Genomic DNA, 22904 nt, shown 5'->3' with positions numbered 1-22904 from the left:
GAACTGTCGAAGCAGACAATCAGAAAGCGGGCAATCACCCTCGAACCAAACATTGGAGAAACTGAGGGGAAGGGTACGAGGAGACCCCTACATTGGAAACGCTAGAATAAAATGACATAGCAGTAGAAATAAAATATGTCGAACATGCAACACAGAGCAAAAAACAATTTCCCTTCAGTGGCTTTTGCTCTTCGCACGGCACATGCAGAGAGGGCTAGGTTAGGAGGTTGTAAACTAGCTTCAGAGCAGCCTGCCCGGGCTGATGGTAGCCTCCCAGTCCCCCCTGCACCTGCTGCTTTCCCGCCAGTGGCCTTTTCTCTGCCAGACCATCCGTGAAGCACGGCACATGCAGAGAGGGTTAGGTTAGGAGGTTGTAAGCTAGCTTCAGCGCAGCCTGGCCGGGCTGATGGTAGCCTCCCAGTCCGCCCCGGAATCTGCTGCCTCGACAGCGAGTTTATTGCAGGCTGCCAATTGAGTGGGCTTCAATAGAAGCATGGAGTGACTTCTCTGAGAGTAGACCTAAGGATTCCAGTCTACGTAAAGGCGCAGTGTGACATGACCTACTCGCCAAATACTTGTTTTCTTCAAAGGCGCTCTGCTAAAAGCTTCCATCCATGTTAAAATTAAAAAAAAGAAAGAAGTCGGACTTCTCTATATTTGGCAGCTTTATTGTGATTCCAGATCAACCTTGGTGATAGTAAAACTGCCTAAACAAATGTTGCAAATAGTTGCTGAAAAGATGGTCCTCTTGAATCCATGCGGGCATTCGCTGATTTGGAGGCGCTGACATCAAAGGTACATCTCCTGGTTAGAGGTAAACGGTTATTCTATAGCTCCTCTTCCCCTAATGCAAACCAAAAGGGTATGTGAACAGTGAACTTGGCACAGCAAGAGCCTGGAGCCCATTGCATGACTACCTTGGTTGGAGCTAGCAGGACTACGACTGCTCTATATACCTGGAACTGGTGATGATGATAACTCCTCTGGCCCCGTCCATGGCTTGCAGTCTCAGAAGCTAGATGGCTGATTCTGATCTGCAGTAATGTCCCCTCTACTCCCAGGCGCTGCCAAAGTCCAGGGACAAAGGACAGCTCCATCGTCTCATGAGCACATCTTGCATTTCCTTGGCCTTGGACATTCCAAGACTGACCACCTCCCAGTCCAGCAGAGGTTTGGCAAACCGGACTGTCCACATTTCAAAGACAGAAGAGTCAAGACCTGGCTAATTGCAGCATCTCGTCGGCATCTACTATCTTCTCCCTCGGTTTTCCAGCTTCCTTCCCTCGCGCCATTTCCACAGAGTTGATCTTTTCCCAGTCGGAGAAAGAGACGGGGCAAATCCCTGTTGAAAAAGGAACATTTTCAGATAAATAACAGAAAAGCACTAAAATCACCTGCACGCCATCTTGTGGCTGGGTTCAAAGAGTCACCTAACCAAAGGAAAAGGGAAAGAAGACCGAATGGCAAACAGGAAGCAGAGTAGATTAATGCTGAAAACGATCAGCAAACGAACACCGAAAAAACACTACAGGGAGAATACAGATCTGGTAACAAGGGACGAATACACTGCGACCAACAGTACCATGAGGAGCACACGGAACAAGAACAAGCCAATACCAATAGACATATTGCACCATCCTATCTGACAATTTAAAAAACACCTCTCAAGTACTATTCCTAGGGTATCTCAACTTGGGATTCAATGACCCCAAAGACCAGCAAGCTACAGCAATTTCCAATGTACTCACTGAACTTGGCCTCATCCAAAGAGTGACTCTAACCACACATGACAAAGGGAGAACACATGACTGGGTGCCACATTCTAATTGCAATGCCTCAATCACTGCCATAACTACACAGTTATGGACATACCACTTCGTTTCATCTTTCACACTAGCAGCTAAAATTCTCACGCCTAAAAATAACCTATTATCTCCTCCAACCCTAACGAGGAATAAAAAGAACATTACAGCAGATAAGCTCATAACTCACTGCTAGACAGTGATGATCCGACTACCATAGTAGATCAATATAATAAAACCAAGACCAAAGCCTTAGATATCACTGCCGCTCTAAAAATGAGGAAGAGTAAACCTAGAGCACACTTGAACTCTTGGTTCACTCTGCACCTCAAAACCCTGAGAGCGGAAAAAAGAAAATGTCTAGTCACTTGGCGGCATTTACCATCTGATGAAAACAGATCCAACCTTATCAATATATCTTTCCTTTATAAGAAATAAATACTTTGTACCAAGCAGGACACGTATAACAATAGGAAACTTCAAGCAAACTCAAGTACAAAGGAACTCTTGGTAATCCTAAAAGAGCTTGAAGCCCCGGTTCGTGTGGCAGACAACTGCGTGAAGGACAAACTCTGGTGTTCTAATATACAGAAGGCCCTAACTAACAAAGTCTTCTCCATTCTTCAGTCGAAGATTGCCAACAAAAAAGCTACCTTACCTAATATTGACACACCGGCTAGTACTCCCAAGCTTTCCCATACACCATTACAACGTTTTAGCTTTGCAAGAGTCTCAATTCTTGGAGGTTGAAAAAATCATCCTCTCCCTCAAACCTTCAAACTGTCAGGGGGATAAATGCCCAGCCCAAAATATTAATGATGCCGCAAGAGACCTTGCACCCTTCATAACTAAGCTAATTAATGTCTCGTTCTCAACTGGCACCATCCCCAGCAACTTAAAGGAGTCCTGGGTACTCCACCCTCCTCAAAAACAATTGTTAGATCCAACCATACCCAAAAGCTATAGGTCTATCATGACAGTGCCATTCTTACTTAAAATCCTAGACGGGGTGGCTTATCTCCAGATACAGGAGTATTTAGACTTCTACCAGTTCCTAGGACTCCACCAATCGGGATTTAGGCCTCACACGGCACTAAAACTGCCGTGATTGATCTTAAGGCCCAGATATCGACTAGCTGAGGGACAAGGGAAAATTGGCCTTACTACTTCTTCTGGATCTTTCGGCTGCTTTTGATCTGGTGGACCACAAGGTTCTATGCAATCAACTTAACTCAGCAGCTCACTTCTCACAGGAGGCCATAGTTTGGATCCAATCCTTTCTGAGCAACACGACTATGAGAGTCTTCTCGCCATCAGCGGCAGCAGACCCTATTCCGATTACATGTGGAGTGCTACAGGATTCCTGTGTCTCACCCACAATGTACAATATATTTACTAAGCCCCTTTTCGATGATCTGGACCATCTTGGTATCACCTACATTAACTATGTAGATGATAACCAGATTCTCATACCACTTACTGGGTATTAGGACCAGGATTTGGCAATGGTAAATAAAATCTATCTCATCATCCAGGCCTGGATGGCTGTCCACGGTCTAAGCCTGAATGACAAAACTGAGCTCATCATTCTGGGAACCACTTTCAACCTCAATAACCTTTGCCACAAATACATCTCTTTTAATATCGATGGCAACATCATTAAAGTTGCTAAAGAGGTAAAAACCCTTGGCTTTTACCTAGACTCCTCCCTCACCCTTGCCAAAAAGGTTAATTCCATGCCCTCTGCCTCTGCATACACATGTAAGTTGATCAGAGCTGGTAAACCGTTCTTATCTAATAATAGCTGTACCATTCTGGCCAGAGCTTTAATTTTGTCCAAATTGGACTACTGCAACTCCCTATATCTGGGCGCCAGTAAGTATATCAGCAACAAGATTCAAATTCCCCAGAATAATGCCCTTAGAGCGGCACATGGCATAGCTAGAAATGAGCACATCTCAGAGGTAAGGAGACAGATTAATTGACAAAAGTCTGCTTAAAACTGCCTCGTTAACACACAAATGCCTACACAACGCTGCACCTCGCTACCTTATGGAGAGAATCGACAGAAAAACTTCAGGTCGCCCCAATAGGACTGCGAACACAAACTGTCTAATTGTACCTAGGTGAAAATTGATCAAAGCCAGAGGGATCAGTTTCCCAGTCAAAGCTGCGCAGTTATGGAACTCCTTCCCCCTTTTCCTGAGGCCAGACCAAACCTTTCTGAACTTCAGACATAACATCATTAAATGGCTTAGAGAAAATGACCACTAATTTGCTCCAGCAACTGCCCTACCGTCTCTATTCTCCTCTGCACTACCCGCTATCTTGCACTGTAAATAGATACTACAAAGCCTATCATATGCTGAACCTCAACCTTGTAAATTATGTAATTATGTATTGATTATGCCTATTGTATGCATATACCTGTCACTCAGCCTACTGACTATACCATTTCTGCATATGCTTGCTTTCCTTTTATGTAATCGTAAGTTGAAAATATTCTTGTATCTTCCTGCTCTTCTGCGCCCGATACCTTCGTGTCTGGCGCGCATTACAAATAAATAAATAAACAAACATATATGTTGGGCGGAACAGTAGACATGAATACACCGGGAAGAAACCTCCCGGATAAATGGGAATGGACGCTCACAAACCTCTGCGTTCCAAGGCGCTCCTTGTGGATACGGAGCCAGGCTTGGGTTGTGAGGTGTTCAGCACTCCGGAGGCCAGATCTTCGGCAATGGAATCGGCTGTGTCGTAGCTGTCATTCATGGTCGTAAGTATAACCCCTGTGGGTCCTCGCTTTACCCAGCCACTGCAGTATAGCCCTGTGATTCGGGGAGGGTGATGAGGGAAATAGAGAAAAGAGAATCTGGGGTATTAACTCCACTTAATAGTATGCAATGCTGAAGAACCAACATCCCGCTCATCTGGTGAGGAAATTCCATTCTGCAGAATCAGCATTTCTTGTGCAGAGCCTGTATTTGCCACTGGGAGCACCTCACCTGCAGGAGGCCTGGCAACGAGAACGTATGTGCGCTTGCAGCCAGACCTGTGTGTCAAGTAGTGCAGATAGCGGCACAAGGACAACAGATGAACCCTGGTCCCTGGCCCAGATGCATGGAAACTCCCTCCTATTCTGGGAATCTTTTTGACGTGTCCTGCCAGAGGGACACGCATTCGCATTGTCATGAGTGCGGCTAGAGTATACACATACCCAATAAGATCCAGGAATAGCATCCAGGCCCCCATTAAGGCCAACCCTCTTTTTGACCCCACCTGCAACATTTAGTATGCCAACGTAATCTGTCTTCTGGTCTGGCTCGGGGAGGCCTGAGGGGCAAACTGGATATACCACCAGTGCAATTGTGAGGGTACGGGGCGGGGAGCATTGGGGGTCTAAGTTTTCCACAGCTACAAAATGACACAAATATTATTATCAAATGCAGGCACATTCTATCTCGCCAGGAAGCTGCTGGATTTAAGCTGCACTGGCTGTGGAAGAGCACAGTGACGAGGGCAACCCCATATCTGTTATGGGTCCCAGCAATGCTGTTGGGCCAGAAAGAAGTAAACGGCATGTGCATGTACAGAATGTCAATTTGCCTGAAGCATTATCCAGCATTCCCAGAAACAGGAACTTAGCAATGCAATGATATTTGCCCATTTTATCAGGGCTCCCTATGTGCCGAGATAGATTTAAAGCTGGAAATGCAGCCTCAGTGGGCACGTGATGCACGTGTGCCACACAGTGTAAACCTCTAAACCTCTTCAGAGCTACTTGGATTCATAGGACGAAGGAGCAACACAGGCCAATTGCACCACTTGCAATTGGGCACTTCAGTGCCAGGATCCTCCTTCCTTTGTTGATCTGTCGGAGAGTTTGCTCTGGGCTAATAAAATCTTAGTGCACACATTTCAAACCAGCAAAAGCCATGAAACTTTTCAACTTTAAAAAATCTTCAATTTGAACTGAGAATAGGTTTAAAACACTGTATCACAGGTTTGGTTTTATCTAGGGCTGGTCAGTCTGACTACACCTATCCACTGGTCGTTATTTTCGTTGCAATCTTGAAGATGACTGATGTTTGAAACAGTTTGTGTGTTTGTGTGTTATAATCCTGTGTTGACGAGTGAAGTGGTTAAAGCCACAAAACCACCACATAAAAGCCAACAAAAACACTCATATTATAGATCTGCGCCAGTTTTCAGTATTAACCTTAAGTTTGGTTTATTGATATGATATGATATGGCATTTGTAACGCGCCTTTACACAAGTGATTCAAGGCGCGACGAGGTGGGGGGGCATGGGGAGACAGACAACGATCGTACTAGGCCAGGTGTCATTCAGATCGCGCAAGTGCAAGGGTAAGGGGACTGGGAAAAGTGCAAGGGGAGAGGGGGGAAAGGTGCTGTACATGGTTAGTAGAATACAAGATAAATAATAGGGCCAGCTGGTGGCAAGTGCAAGGTAAGTGCCGGGAGAAGGGGCTGAAGGATACAGAGACAGTCCCGTAGTGCAGGTAGGCAGTGCAGGGAAGAGTGGCTGGGCCAAGGACCGAGATCGGTAAGTGGCCCAGTAGCAGGTTCAGTGAATTTAGCAGGGGAGAGAGGGAGAGAAAGCAGAGGCAAAGAGGAAGGTTTTGAGGTGCTTCCGGAATCAGAGATGGTTCTCCTCAAGTTTCAGGGAGGCAGGAAGGCTGTTCCAGAGGGAGGCCCCTGCTGCGGAGACAGATCTACCCCCAGCTCGTTGCTTGGAGAAGCGGCGGACCCTGAGGTAGTTGGAGGTGGATGAGCAAAGAGCTTGAGAAGGAAGATATTTCGGAAGTGAGAGTTGAAGGTACTTTGGTCCAAGGCCCCAGAAGGCCTTGTGGACAATGTAGAGGGTTTTGAACTTGATCCTCGCAGCCGCTGGGAGCCAGTGTAGTGATTTCAGTCCTGGAGAGATACAGTCCCTGGGCTTGAGGCCAAGGACAAGTCTCGCAGTCCTGTTCTGGATGAGTTGCAAAGGGTGGAGAGTAGAGGCAGGAAGATTTAGATAGAGGCTGTTACAGTAGTCCAGCTTCGAGAGAACCAGGGCTCTGGAGACAGTGAGCTTCTGGGGGAAGAAGAGGAAAGGAAGGATACCCCTGAGGAGGTGTAGCTGGTAGTGTGCCTTCTTGGAGACGTCGGATATGTGAGGAGAGAAAGAGAGTGTGGAGTCGAAGATGACGCCAAGGTTTTTTGCCTTGCAGGTAGGCGCAGGAAGAGGGCCCAGGGAGGTCGGCCAGAGAGCTGCAGGGAAGGAGGGAGTGGGCGTGCCGATAAGTAGAATCTCAGTCTTACCAGCATTAAGGCAGAGGTTGTTGGCGGCACACCATTCCTGGATAGCAGAGAGACAGTCAGAGATGAGGGAAGGGGAAGAGGAGGCCGAGGGTAGCCTGAAAATTAGCTGGGTATCATCCGCGTAGCACAAAGTTGGGACAGAGAGCGGCGATGCGGTGAGCAAGAAGTGCCAGATACTGGTTGAACAGCCAACCAGGTTGCAAAAACATCTAGTGGTTGCCCCTTGCGATGACACGTGTTTCGGCAGTGGCCGCCTTTTTCAAATCAGGGCATATGTTATTTCTTCATACAGTACAAAGAAAACATTTGTATTCTTAATTTGGTTCATGTCCGTAGTTAAGCAGTTTCCAGGACCGCTGCAATATCACACGTTGGCTGTTGTCCTGACGCCCGAGATTGCAGCGTTCCTGTAAACGGGATCTAACCTGCTTAACTACCGAAATGAACCAAATTAATAAGACAAATGTTTTCTTTGTACTGTATGAAGAAGTAACATATGCCATGATTTGAAAAAGTCGGACACTGTCGAAACACGTGTCATCGTAAGGGGCAACCACAAGATGTTTTTGCAATAAACCAAACTTATGGTTAATACTGAAAACTGGCACAGATCTATGATATTAGTGTTTGTGTTAGGTTTAAAACACCTTTTCTGTTATTTGAACCTTACGTTGAAATGGTGAGGAACAGGAAAGGAAACAACCATCAAATAAGACATTATACATATCCTCCCTCCGACCCCCCCCCCCGAGGAATAGTTTAGCCCTGGTCCTCATCTCCATCCCTCAACTCCCAGTGACTGTTTAAACCACACTTCCTCTACTGAAGAATTTATTTTTAAACAGGGTTTTGAATATTTACAACCCTCCCACATCAAGTCCACACCTCCTCCCAGAAGGTCGGGAAGAGACAGAACAAAGGAAGAAAAGAAGTAAGTCGTGTTGGTTAACCTCCATTTTGTGGGGTAGCAATACGAACTCTGGTCTCACTGTTCTCCATCTTGAGAGGTCTGGCAAAGCAATAACCTGTAGAACAACGCGGGGCTTCACTTGCTTGTCTGGCTGTGGGGTCATTGTAGTGGGCTCCTCTTTTTGCCTCAACTGTCCCGGAAAAGTAAGCAGGCTCAGACACACTGCCACATGCCTTGCCTGCATGCTCAGAAGGAACCCTTTCTTTCTTCAAAATCCCAAGATTTCTAATCTGCGCCATTTATTTATTTATTTATTCGGATTTATTTAAAGCGCACATCAGCCCGGGGGCATCGTGGCGCTGTTACATGAGGACATACATAGTCTGGTTACCGTAGAAGGAAGGTGGTTACAACAAAGCAGTTTTCATTACAATGCACGTTACATATCAGACATATTTCGAAACAGACGTGTGCGAGCTGGAGTGGGTGAAGGAAGGATGGAGTTAGTTGAATAGAGTGGTTTTGAGAGATTTGCGAAAGGAGTACAGAGAGGGTTCTGCTCTGAGGGCGTTAGGGAGGGCATTCCAGAGCTTAGGAGCTATGTGTGGGAAACCAATGCCGCCGGCTTTGGCTCTTTTTACAGTGGGTACTCGGAGTTGGTTGGCATGGTGGCTTCTTCTGGGACGGGTGGAAGAGTTCTTAGTTATAGTTTCAGATAGGTAGGGGGGTGCTGTATGATTGATGCACTTGTGTGTGAGAGTAAGGATTTTAAAGTTGATTCTTTCCTTAACTGGGAGCCAGTGGACAAGTCTTCTGGCCTGTGAAATATGTTCATTTTTGGGAATGTGTAGTGCAGCGCGGAGGGCATTGTTTTGCACTATTTGGAGTCTGTTTAGGTTCTTTGACGATGTGCCTGCCAGGAGGGCGTTGCAGTAGTCCAATCTGGCTCCTATGGTAGCTCTGGCTATGGAGAGGCAGTTAGGCGTGGTGAGGTAGGGTTTTATGGCGTAGATGAGTTTGGTAGTCAGAGCAGAAGCTGAGGCGATGGCGTTGGTTTGTCTTGTCATTGAGAGTGTGGCGTCAATGTAGACTCCTAGGGTCTTGACTGTGGAGGAGACAGGTATGCTAATATTGTCGATGAGCATGTGAGAATAGTTGGGGCTAAGTTTGGTTAGTGTTTCGTTGGGGGCTAGGATGATGATTTCGGTTTTGTCTCCGTTTAGGCAGAGACCATTGATAGCCATCCAGGTTTGGATGGTCGAGTAGATTTTGAGGAGGGCTTCTGAGTCTAGGTCGTAGTCTCCGGAGAGGGGGAGGAGAACTTGCGTGTCATCTGCGTAATTTGTGTACGCTATGTTGAGGGAGTCCAGTAAGTCAAAGAGGGGTTTGGTGAATAGGTTGTAGAGGGTTGGAGCAGTGCAGGATCCTTGTGGGACACCACAGTTTATAGTGGTGGGGGGGGCGCTGTCCTGGTCTGAGTACACTTTCATGGCCCTACCTTCAAGGAAGGAAGTGATCCAGGTGGTAGCCTTGTGAGAGAAGTGTGCAGCATTGATGAGGTGAGATGTGAGAATGCTGTGGTCGACCAAGTCAAATGCTGCAGAGAGGTTGAGCAGAAGGAGAAGAGCAGGTTTGCCTGTGTCCATTATTTTGGTAATTTGATTTTTTAAATCTAGAAGGGCAGTTTCCGTCCCATGGCTTTTGCGGAAGCCTGATTGTCTTTTGCCTAGGATGGAGTTGGTTTCCAGGTAGTGTTGGATTTGATTGTGAGCGGCTTTGTCTAAGATTTTGAGGAGAAAGGGGACGGTGGTGATGGGGCGATAGTTGTTAGGGGAGGAAGGATCGAGGGAGGGTTTTTTCAGGAGCGGGCGGACCCAAGCTTCTTTTAGGCAATGTGGTACAGTTCCAGATGCGAAGGAGGCATTGATGAAGGCTGTAATGATGGGGGTGAGGGATTCTGAGCACTCTTTGATTAGTGAAGGTGGGCAGATATCCCCTTTGCAGGTGGAAGGTTTAATTTTTTTGAGGAGGTCTTTAACTTCTGTTTCTGAGACTTCTCTAAAGGCAAAGAGGGGTGTTTGTGAGAGAGCGTTATTGGTGGAGAGTGTGGGTGAGCAGGTGGGGGTGTTGAGGGCTTTGCGTTGTGAGGCTATTTTGTCTTGGAGAGTTTTAACTTTATTGAGGAAGGCAGCCTGGATGCCTGTGCACCAGGCTTCATCCTTGATGATTTCATCTGGGACGGAGGCCGGTGTGGAGAGTTCTTTGAATATGGAAAATATTTCTCTTGATTTGGAGCTGGCATTAATAATTCTCTGATTGTAGGATTCGGATTTAGCATGGAATATGGCTTTTTTGTAGGTCAAGGAGATCTCTTTAAAATCTTTAAGTGAGGATTGATTAGGTGCTGCTTGCCATCTGAATAGGGCTTTGCGTTTCTTGGTGCGAAGGTCAGATAGTTCTTCAGTGAACCATGAATTGCAGTGCAATGATTTTTTTCCTTTTTTTTCTTCTAGAGGGGCAATGAGATCGATGGCTTGAGTGAGTGTGCTGGAGTAGATGTTGGCTAGAGAGGTGGGGTCATGGATGAAAGGAGGCTTGAGTTCAGGGATGTCGAGGAGAGGGGCGAGGTTGGAAGCAGTGAGTTTTTTAGAGCTTCTTACTTTAGTGGGTGGGGCATGAGTTAAGGTTTTATGAGTAGGCGTGGTAGGAATGGAGAATTGAATGAGGTAGTGGTCCGTCCATGGGAGGGCCGAGATGGATGTAATTGCAGATGAGCAATTGTGATCCGCTAGCCAGTCAATGGATCTGCCTTTGTTATGAGTGGGGGCAGTAATTTTGTGTTCGAACCCCATGTTTGATAGTTCTTTGGCTAGATTTGCGGCTGCTTTGTCCTTTGGGTCAGCTAAACCAAGGTTAAAGTCCCCTAGAAGGATGCTTTTGGTGGTGCTTTTGAGGTTGTTGCCTATGTTTAGGAGGAGTTGTTTTTGGAAATCTAGGGGTGATCCTGGTGGTCTGTAGGTGATAAAGAAGTTTATGGTGCAGTTAGGTGAGAGGGCTAGTTTAGCCGTGAGTAGCTCAGCGTTGTTGTCCCATTGCTGATTACACATTCTTAGGGAGAGGGTGTCTTTAAAGATGAGGGCGACGCCGCCACCACCTTTGGAGTTTTTTCGGTCCTGTCTGAGAATGGTATAGTTTTGAGGGAGAGCGAGGTGGATGGAAGGACTGGAGGCCTCGTGGAGCCAGGTTTCGGATATGGCAAGTAGGTCGAGATTGTGGGTGGTGATAAGGTCATTGATTTCAATGGCATGGGCATGGATAGAGCGCGCATTGATGAGAGCGCATCTTAAGTCTGGTCGTAGGGTGTGAGTGTTGGCGTTGGTGGTGTTGGGGGTGGGCGATGTGTATTTGGGGGTGTGAAGCTGGGGCGTGATAGGTGCAGCGTGATGGGTGCTAGCGTGATGGGTGCCAGGGTAGTGAGCGTGGACAGAGGGGTGAGTCTGGGCGGCTGATGTATGGGTGCGAGAGCTGAGTCTGTTGTTCCTAAGGAGTGCGGAGTGTGGAGTGCTGCGGAGAGTTAGGAGGTGTTTGGTGCGTGTTCTTAGTCTGTGGAGCCTGAGGTGGAGTGGGTGATGTCCGGTCAGATTGGTGGGGTAGTTGAGTGTGGAGTGGAGTGCAGACGGCGCTGTGGTGTGTATGAGGTCAGATGGTGGGGTAAGGCATGGGTGGGCATTCCGGTCTGGGTGCGTCATGCTGTAGATGGCCAGAAGGGAGAGGGCTGTGAAGGAGAGGGATAGAGAGGAAGGGAGGTGTGAAGGCGCTTTGGGGTGTGTGCCGGGGGGCTGCATTTGCTGACAAGAGATGTACAGCAGAGCCACTAGTGGCATGCAATGACACAATAGAGCGGGGCCGCTAGGGCAGGCAGTTATGCAGTGGATCAGGGCCGCTAAGCAGGCTAGAAACGAATGTCTGAATATCACATCAAAATGGCTAGATTCGAATGGCAGAATATCACATCAAAATGGCTAGATTCGAATGGCAGAATATCACATCAAAATGGCTAGATTCGAATGGCAGAATATCACATCAAAATGGCTAGATTCGAATGGCAGAATATCACATCAAAATGGCTAAATTCGAATGGCAGAATATCACATCAAAATGGCTAGATTCGAATGGCAGAATATCACATCAAGATGGCTAAATTCATAGCCATATGTTGCGGGAGTATATAGGCCCTGGGTGTCCAGCCTTAGGAACTGTTCTCAGGCCCATGGGTCAATCAGGGACAGTGCACACAAATCTCCCAATGACCCCAGTAGACTAGATTTGTGATAATGATATTTTTGAGCAAGTGGTAGGGGGTTTTGTCTGCATTCAGACTGAACAGTTTTTTCCGATCATACAAGAGAGTCTTGTGTTTTATCAAATCTTCTAGTTTAGTCAAGGAATGGTGTAATGCAATGTAGTCACCTTTACCCTCTATTTTCCTAGCAGAGCATCTTGCAAGTCTGAGTTACTTGGAGTAACATTAAGAAGTAACATGTACCCAGATGGCGGTTTTATAAACCTTCAGGCACCCATATACGGGTCACATCTTCAGGCCGCTTGAAGGGCAGACGATGACATACATTCCTCACCCAGATATTAAAATATTCTTGCCAAACGCCACCCAAGATTTGATGCAGTAAAGGAGAAACATGACCTCACCCTCATCCACACACCACTGTACTGGACTGAGATGGGTCGAAAGATCTGATACAGTGCAAGCCAATATTCCCCTCTCATAAAACAATGAATGAATTAACATGCCCAGGGAAAGGAGAAACAGTGTGAGAAACAACCATAGCACCAACCGAAGGTCATCTGCTATGATTTGCACTATTCCATGCCTCAGTATCCCCAGCCCTTGTCCAGCCTACACAGCATTGCAAAAGGCTGCTGTTGTGCCCTACAATATCTCTTCGCACTCAAGAAAATTCCCTACCGATCTGCACAGGAGTGGACCAAAGCAAACACACACACACACACACACACACACACACACACACACACACACACAAAAATGGCACTCGCCTGGAGCTCTGTGCACTCTGCCCAGCGTGTTGGGGATGATCCCTTCCTTGGCATCGAAGGGCACAGCGGAGCCGAGTGGAAGGCTTTTGTAACCAATGCTGCTGAAGATCAGCCCTGACTCCAGGTCCTCAAACTCTCCGGTGGGCATCGCCTGGGCATCATCACCTGATCCCTCCAGGAAGAAGGAAGCATTACAAGAGAATGGGGATGGGAGGGAAGGCAACCATGTATGTGTCAGGGGTAGTGGGAGAGAGAGGATAATTAAGGCAGAGTGAGGACACATTATTTTAAAAAGTCATTCTTTGGTTCCAAGGAGACAAGAGAAAATAGGCAACCGGTATAAAAGAAGACCAGAGGGGAATGCACAGGGGATTAGAGAGAAAAGAGAACCGAAGAAGACGGGGAAGAGAACTGAAGCATAAAAATCAAGTGGTGGTGGGAAATAAAGAACAGAACGGGAGGAAATGAGTAGGAAATAATGGACTAGAAAGACTATAAACACAGAGTAAAGGAGAAGAGGAGAGGTGAGAGAATGCAGGAGAATGAAAATGTATAGTGGGTCATTGGGCATAAGAAAAAGACGCAACATCCTAGGATGGAGTTGCATTGTAGGACAAGGCATTCAGAAACAGAGCAGTACAGAAAAGGCTCACCATCTGCTGCCCCCAGAAGCCGCCATGATAAAAGCCTTACCTCCAGTCTGGTGGTGCCAAGACGGACGCCAGCTGCCCTCCCATCAGTGGCAGAGGGAAGGATAGCAAGGGGGCTGCGCAGGAACTTCAGGCCCCATTCCCGAGGAGCAGAGGCCCAGCGTTCCCCTTGTTCGCCCGTAGGACTTTCCAGCGCAGTCTTCACCATGAGCTCAGTTAGCCGCTTCCTGGGTCTGGGAATATCTAAAGCAAAAGAACAGAGCAGGCCTGAAGAGGTTTCTGCTACATCCTACGACCCTGCACTGAGAATAGTAAATGCTTGAGCATCCAACGCCATACATTCCACTCCAGTTTTCATCACCCCTGATTTTTAGAGTTAGTTCCTCGGGCACAGTGATGCCTCAGGAGTTTAGTAAAGGACAATGATATTGCAAGTTAGAGACAGTTAAGAAAGATTCACTCTGTACATTAGTCTAAAATGATTTTCAATGGAAACTAAGTGTTCAGCTTTGGAAATTAAATGTCTTGCCATTAAATGGGACCTATATGCTTTTAGATATCATGTCACCAGTAACTTCAATTTGATTGAAGGCTATGCTCCACTAGTAAGACTCTCTAGACACAAAGATAGTCATGCGATAATACCCAGTTGGTTTTTGACCGCGTATCCTTTTCATTTTAAGGTACAGCATAGAAGTGAGTTCAGGCAGAACAATACAGGCTTTCCCAATTTCCTGGACCCTTCAAATCCTTCTGTGCTGCAACTGGACGGCAAACCATAGGTGGCATATGTGGCTCATATGCCTTACCAAGGAAGAAAAGCAAAAGATATGAAATAAACCTCACTTAGATTGTGAAGTGACTGCCTAACAATGCTTCGAGTTCCTGCCCATTTGAAAACCAAAATGGCCCGAGGCTGTGTATTACCTTATGCCTGACCATCTTTTCCTTCTTTCGCCGGTCGTTCCCCCTTCGGGGGCATCTAAGGCTCCTTAGCTCATCATCAGAGGAGGAAAGAGGGATGCAGCTTCTAAATCTCATATTAAAGATGAGCCAGAATAGACAAACATCTCGATAGATGCCAGATCGTAGACCTGCAAGGCCAGGAGCATCTGGAAACACCCATCTGTCCCTGCTTAAGTCCCTGCTGATGTCTCGGTCTCGGAGGGAACAGTGCATGGATAAAAGAATGAGGCAGGTGAAACCTCTGAAGGAACGCATGCCTGATCAAGGGAAGAGGCCAACAAAGCCCTTGATCGAAGGAATACCCTAAGCGGATCGTTGCATCAGCATTGGTGTTCCGTCACAATGGGCCTCATTACGAGGTAGCCATGGTGCTACTATTAGCACCATGGCTACCCCCTTACCGCATTCCGGGTCCGGGTTCCCGAAATAGGGATTTACCGGGTCATTCCAACCTTGGAGGACCCGGTAAGTCCCCATTCAGGGGAAACCATTCCCCATTCCCATTTTAGCCCTTGATCGAAGGAATACCCTAAGCGGATCGTTGCATCAGCATTGGTGTTCCGTCACAATGGGCCTCATTACGAGGTAGCCATGGTGCTACTATTAGCACCATGGCTACCCCCTTACCGCATTCCGGGTCCGGGTTCCCGAAATAGGGACTTACCGGGTCATTCCAACCTTTGAGGACCCGGTAAGTCCCCATTCCGGGGAAACCATTCCCCATTCCCATTTTAGCCCCCATAGGGCTCAATGGGAATGGGGATGGAGCTAATAACGGTACCGCAATTTGCGGTACCATTATTAGCTCTGAAGTCCCTTAACGGGTCCCTTCCAGAACGCCTGGTAAAACCAAGTGTTAAGGAAGGGACCCGCTAAGGGATCTCGGAATAGGGTGGTAAGGGATTACCGGCACCGGGGTCCTTAACGGTGCCGGTAATCCCTTACCACCTACCTCGTAATGAGTCCCAATGTTTCCTGACTGCATTTTACACTCCACAGCACCTCATCCTGATTATACCAGTGGTCCGAGAGCCCACACCAAGGTGCCCAACTCACATTAGCTGCATGTCCTTTTCTTAATGGTAGCGCATTGCTCCTGCTCCATAATGCACCAGCAGTTTGTACTCATTACGAGGCAGGGTCTATTGTGAAGAAGAAATGGATCAAAGATCAGCCAGAAATGGTCAGCTGGGCAAAACAATGAACGGGGTGCAGGACAGTCAAGGCTGCTTCCCTTTCCCAGGACTAGCTCTGTCCAGAACCTCTTCCTCCTGACTTAGGGTGTTCCAAACTAACAGGATGGTGGTTAAGTGGAACAACTCAAGAAAGGGTAATAATTCAGAACAAAAAAATAAATTATGGTTTCTCCTCGAGTTCAAACGAGAAAGCAAAAAAAAAAGGCAGTTCCTGAGTTCAATAGTCCCATTAGTCCAGACCGCCTCAGGCAATCCTTAAGGGGTTTTCTAGTCGCTCACATTTTGGGGTGGGTTAGTGTCCCCTGCAATTCTTGCAACAATGTTCATTGTTCAAAGTCTTTGCTTTCTTCAGTGTCTCCTTGTGTTCCTCTTCTGGGTGTTGCTTGTTGACAATGCCCAAATCTCAGTGCCCATGGCAATTAGGCTAGAGGCTATCACACACAGCCGTCAAGACCTTCAACTGATCATTGGCTGGTTGAGTGGGGCTTCAGAGGGAGGGACTTACAACTCTAGCCTTGAACCTTTCTGTCCAACACCCTCCTCCCATAATGGCTGTCCCCGTGCCTCAGTAATGGTCGCATATATGGGCCTTCTTCAGTATCTACGCATCTTCTCCTTATTCTGAACTCGTATTCACTCCCCGGCACATCACCACATTCTTGTTCTGCCTCCCATTCCCACTGGTTCCTCGGATGTTAGCTGAACCTGTGATACCTTCCGCTCAGATGCCGCCTGTCCAGGCAATTCCCTTGTCTCAGCTCTCTTTTTTGGCGATTCCACTCCTACCTCCTCGTGAATGTATCGGCTCCTTCTCCCCTTGCTCTTGCTCCAATTGTCCTCTAGATGTTTTTTCCACCCATTCCAGGTCTGGGTCCACCTTCCTCTCCTGCTCCCTCAGTAATCCTTCCTCTGGGCAAAGCTCCCATTTCCTAGTCCAGATGTCTCGACACCTGAACTTTCGAAACACCTTCTGCAGCTCTTCCACCCATTTCTCCATTAGGTGTATTTGCTCCTCCTCCTGCTCCTCCTCCTCCTCCTCCTCCTCCTCCTCCTACTCCTCCTCCTCCTCCTCCTCTTTCGCCTCTGTATCTTGCTCTCTCAGCAACTTTCTTCTGTTTTTTTTACCCCATCCTCCTTCAGATTTCTCACCACCAGCTCATCTAGACGTTTCTCCTCCTGGATAATCACCTCCTCTTCCTGCTCCCCAAGCAACCCTTCTAGTTGTCTCACCCCTTCTTTCTCTAGATCTCTCACAACCACAGCCAGCCTTTCTACACCTCTTTCTTTCCTCCTCCTTGCTCTGCCGGTCTTCTCATACTCCACTTTCTTCCCAAAGAAACTATCTCTGCTCTCCAAGTTACAGCTTTGACCTCTGTACTCCCGCTCACTACCTCTCCTTTCATCTAGCATCTTAAAAAACAGCTTCTCCTTCTTCGCTCCCCCATCCTTCACCACCTTTTCTGCACCTTTGCTCTCTCTGGAGAACATCCACATCTGCCTGTAAAATCTGGCCCCTCCCCTCGGGAACTTCCCCCCTGTAATGTTGATCAGCTGTGTTTTATAGTAGTTCGACTCACTCATTTGAATTGTGGGCGTGAATTTGTGGGATTATTCAGCCCGCATGGTCTGCTTCTTCCTCTCACTACACTGCGTCACAAAGCACGCAGTTATCTGTGGCCTGCATCACTGTGAATCTGATTCTTGTGCATGCATGCTGGGAAGTCCATGAAGTGAGTCTGCACACTCTCGGACAGGTTTGACTGGATAGGGATCATAAGTTTCAACCGGGCGAGTGCATGGCCAGTCATCTCTTTTCTGTGGGGCCTGTGGTTCTGCGCTCTGGGCTCTACTGAAGTTGGCCCACATTCCCAATGTGAAAAGTCACTCTCATGCTCTTGGGAGAGAGTGGGAGAGAGTGGTTGGAAATGCTCCTGTGGTCACCCCATCCCTAACTCTCAGGGCACTTCATCATAGGAGAAACCCATTGCATTCCATTTAAACGCCTTCAACTTCTCTCGACAGCCCTGTCCTCGATCCTTCCTCCACGCCATGTGCCCCCTAATTAGTGACCCACCCACCCTTGGTTCTGCTAATGCATCTCCCTACCCCACCTTCTCACTTCCGACCCTTTTTGGTTCTTTGCTTTCTGTTACTCTCCTTTCTCATCCCCGGAATGCTGCACCGTCCTTTCTTTTGCTACCCCCACTGCATAACACAACACCCTTCCACACTTTTAATATTGCAAGGTCCTGTGACATCGGTGAGGTGTTTTTGCTTAATTTCATTATATTGTCCTTCCAAACAGTGTGTTGTGAAGAAATTGTCGGTACAAACATGGCATCCCCTTCAGAAACAGCTTCAACCAATTGTCATGAGAAGAGATGGAACAGAATAGTTGGATACTAGAAATGTGCTTCTCACATGTTTTATTAGAAACAGAAGGTGGTATCACACAAAGTAATAATAATACAGGATGCCCTCTGGGCAACTAGGGTTCAATAGCACAAAGGTTAGAGGCCCTCCCAACTTCGGTTGGGGTTACTTACACCATTTGCCTGGGGGAAGTGGGATTAGTGGATGGGCTGGTCATGGGGCGGTTGCCGATCCATACTGTGCCAAGGCCTTACAAGTGCACATAGTGAAAGAAAGGCTTCAGCCAATGCTTATGGCTGAAGCCTTGGGTCATGCCCCTCCTAAAAAAACCTAACCTAGATCCCAATATTCCCACTAACTATAGGCCCATCACCACCGTTCCCTACATCCTAAAGATTCTAGACAGAGTGGCCTACCTCCACATCCAAAAACATCTGGAGGACCACAACTTACTCGGCCTTAGATATTCGGGCTTTAGGCCAAGACATGGAACGGAAACAGCCCTCGTGGACCTTAAAATCCAACTGGATGAGGCTAAGGACAATGGCAAGCTGGCCATACTCTTGCTGCTACACTTATCGGCAGCTTTCAAACTTGTCGACCATCAGATCCTCGTGGATCACCTGTCTACAGCAGCTGCCTTTTCTAGCAAACGCCTCTACCTGGATAAAATCATTCCTGTCCAATCGCACCATGGGAGTCTTTGCTGCCTCTGTCTCAGCAGACCCGATGCTCATCCACTGCGGCGTACTGCAAGGTTTGTGCGTCCCAACAACGCTTTACAACATCTTCACGAAGCTCCTTTTTGATCGTCTTGATAACCTGCGTGGCACATACACAAACTACGCCGACGACACCCAGGTTCTCATCACACTCACAGGGTGCTATGAAGATGATTGTAAAAGGATAAATGAGATTTACTTGGAAATCCAAACGTGGATGGCAGATCACTGCCTTTGCCTCAATGATGAAAAAACCGAGATCTTGATTGTTGGTTCTCAAACCCGCCTGAACAAATTAGACCCCTGCTATACGCTTCCATCAACATCGATGGAAACCTAATTAAAGTGGCCAAAGAAATCAAAACCTTGGGAGTATACCTAGACTCCACTCTCTCCTTCAAGAAGCAAGTTAATGCTAGTGCCTCCTCCATGGCCTACACTAAAAAACTAATTAACGCTTGCAAGTCATTCCTCTCGCCTAGTAGCTGCATTACCTTAGCCAGGGCACTAGTGCTATCCAAGATCGACTACTGTAACACCCTCTACTTGGGCACCTCCGAAAGGAACCTCAACAAACTCCAGGTCCTTCAAAATAATGCCTTACGAGCGGCATTAAGTATACCTACATCCACGCACATCACTAGTTACAGGAAGGACGCCCATTGGCTTACGGGACAGGACAGAATTGCCCTTCGCACACTCGTCATCACCACAAGTGCCTCTCAAATACCGCCCCCAAATACCTGGCTGATAAAGTCAACAAACGTCAACCAACTAGACCAACTAGAGCCATGCAGTCAAACTGTCTGGTCGTTCCCAGATTTCTTCTAAATAGAGCAGGGGAGCAAGGTTTCCCTGTGCTAGCCGCCAAACAGTGGAATGCTCTACCCCTTAGCCTCCGATTGGAACCTTCATTCATCTTTCGACCCCCATGTAACCTTGGTCACACTGCACTTAGTTCTGTTGCTGTTTTTATTTTTGTCTTTATTTTCTGTTATTGTCTAAATTGTCTGTAACTCTTGTATAAGCTTTAAGCGCCCAGTTACCTGAGGGTTTGGTCCGCGGTACAAATAAGGAAACTAAACTAAGCTAAACTTATCACGGAGAAGCCATCTCCTGACCCATACTGTGAAGAAGCCTTACAAGTGCCGATAGTGCAAATAATGCTTCAACCAATCCCCAGGTCTGAGAAGCCATCGCATGAGCCATACTCAGTGCACGAAGTGGGTGGACGGTCGGGAGCGGTGCTCCTCTACTTCTTTTAATTAAGTTTGACCGTTCCTATACTTTTATTTAAAAAAGAAACCGTTCCGGAACAGTTTCGTTTTAAAATAAAAGTGTAGGAAGAAGTTGAACCTTGCACTTTCAGTGCACTGACAGGACGTTTCCTTAAAGAATAGGCATATGTGTGTTGTGGGTTTTATTGTGCATGGGAGGGGGCGCTGCGATGGGGTCTGTAGGGAGAGGTGCAGGCCAGTAGGGAACATAGTTCCACTACTTCTTTTCATACACTTCGACCACTGGTCATACTGGGGAGAATACTCACAAGTGCACATAGTGCAAGGAATGCTTCAACCAATACTCGGGTCTGAGAAGCCATCTCATGAGTCATACTGGGGAGGAGACTTCCAAATGCACATAGTGCAAGGAATGCTTCAACCAGTCCTCGGGTCTGAGAAGCCATCTCATGAGTCATACTGGGGAGGAGACTTTCAAATGCACATAGTGCAAGGAATGCTTCAACCAATCCTGGGGTCTGAGAAGCCACCTCATGAGTCATACTGGGGGGGGAGCCTTACAAATGCACATAGTGCAAGGAAGGCTTCAACCAATCCCCGGGTCTGAGACGCCATCTCATGAGTCATACTGGGGAGAATACTCCCAAGTGCACATAGTGCAAGGAATGCTTCAACCAATCCCCGGGTCTGAGACACCATCTCATGAGTCATACTGGGGAGAATACTCCCAAGTGCACATAGTGCAAGGAATGCTTCAACCAATCCCTGGGTCTGAGAAGCCATCTCATGAGTCATACTGGGGAGAATATTCCCAAGTGCACATAGTGCAAGGAATGCTTCAACCAATCCCCGGGTCTGAGAAGCCATCTCATGAGTCATACTGGGGGGGGGGGGGCTTACAAATGCACATAGTGCAAGGAAGGCTTCAACCAATCCCCGGGTCTGGGACGCCATCTCATGAGTCATACTGGGGAGAAGGGGAGAATACTCACAAGTGCACATAGTACAAGGAATGCTTCAACCAATCCTCGGGTCTGAGAAGCCATCTCATGAGTCATACTGGGGAGGAGCCTTACAAATGCACATAGTGCAAGGAATGCTTCAACCAATCCTCGGGTCTGAGAAGCCATCTCATGACCCATACTGTGAAGAAGCCTTCCAGGAGTTAATTGTGCAAGAAAACCTTTATTAAATCCTCAGTTCTCAGGATGCATTGCTTGAGCCATGCTATGGAGAAGCGCTACAAGAGCAGAGTGTAGGGAAAGCTGCCATCAATCCTCAAACCGGCTTCAGAGAATCCATTATTTTGAAAGTACTGGGGGAAAACCTAATTTCTGGGGAGCTTTGAAGACCATTCTCTGCCCATAACTGTCAAGAGATGTTGTGGATGTGTTCGTGTCAGTGATCTGCACTGGGTAATAGGCGAAACACAGAACAAATCAATCACGGAACCCTCACCAATACGTCCAAAAGCTGTACGTTTAACACCTTTTACAAGCCTACTACATGCCTGCCATGACTCCCACACTAGCCCCATTCCGCATCCCCTGCTCCCATTTGTGCGTGCCTTTTACCATCCCCACAGGAGGTTCGTTCCCCACAGTAGGTTTTTCTTTTTCCAGTATTGCTTTGTGGCCATGCTACACCATAGCAATCCCATTCTCAGTGGGCCAGCAATCTGATTTTGACAGGTTGCCGTTTGCCTCGAGGTAGATGTTCATTTGGATTGTTTTTCACATTTTGCAGTTCTGACCACTAGATGGCAGCAGTAGACAAAACATGTGAAGTATACCCCTTCCCGATAGAAAGACTATAATCTTAAATGTAGAGAAGAGCAGTGATGAAAACAAGCATTTGAAATGCCAATAGTTTGGCATTTACTGATGTTCTTTGCATGTTGCATTCATAGGCACATGGGTGCAAGGAGGACAGTGCAAAGTTTGAAAGGAGAGGCCGAAACAAAAAAGGCCCAGGGGAATGTTCAGAAAGGGATGGGCACTGAAGATAAGGAAGGCTTGAGAATGAGAACAGCTTGGACACTGGAAAAATGAAGTGGGGAATGTGTTTAGGCGTTGGAGGAAGGTGTTGAATACTTATGAATTAGTGAAACGAAAGGGAATTTTAGCATGCATGGCAATGAAGCCCAGAATGCAAAAAACATTGAGAACGTACCTGCCTCAAAGCAGACCTTTATCAAATAGCTAGCTTGGAATGGGTCTTTCCATATCAGCTCACACAAGGTAGCAGATTGCCAACCCAAAGGCAGTGGAAACCAGTTCAGGTGCCACCCCAGCGTACCATGCACACAATAAACTCTGCATTGCATAGCAATAGCTTTAAACATAGCATAGTGGATAGTCACACTAATGCAAGGCCCAGATGCCACGAGTTAGAAGTCTGTTTTTCAGAGTCGTTCATTATATATGGTTCTGGGTGGCATTTGGTATCTCTGCTGATTGTTTATTGGCCTGCATAACACTTTTCCCAAATCCGCTGGCACTTTTCATGGGCCTTTTGGAGCGTTTTACACCTCCCTTTCCCCGGATGAATGTACCCCTCTCCTCTGCCTTCTCTTCTCCACCTACTTCCTTCACTGTGCTTTCTCTGATGGTCCCCATTTCCATGGGTCGTCCTGGGTTCCATTTT

General features: G+C 47.3%; 1 protein-coding gene across 1 annotated transcript in view; it reads right to left on the bottom strand.

Annotated features, from left to right (window-relative positions):
• Positions 1-647: 647 nt before the first annotated feature.
• Positions 648-22904, bottom strand: part of FDXR (ferredoxin reductase) — a 152099-nt gene continuing 129842 nt past the window's right edge. The window contains exons 9-12 of the mRNA XM_069654854.1: positions 13807-14006; positions 13114-13285; positions 4460-4633; positions 648-1342 (exon numbers count right to left, since the gene is read on the bottom strand). Of these exons, the coding sequence (XP_069510955.1) occupies positions 1212-1342; positions 4460-4633; positions 13114-13285; positions 13807-14006 (677 nt within the window). The 3' untranslated portion in view covers positions 648-1211. The remainder of the gene's footprint in view (positions 1343-4459; positions 4634-13113; positions 13286-13806; positions 14007-22904) is intronic.

Source organism: Ambystoma mexicanum, chromosome 3q (genome assembly GCF_040938575.1).
Source record: "Ambystoma mexicanum isolate Mex_15411 chromosome 3q, UKY_AmexF1_1, whole genome shotgun sequence".
Lineage (NCBI taxonomy): Eukaryota > Metazoa > Chordata > Amphibia > Caudata > Ambystomatidae > Ambystoma > Ambystoma mexicanum.
This window is presented reverse-complemented; position numbering and strand designations above follow the sequence as displayed.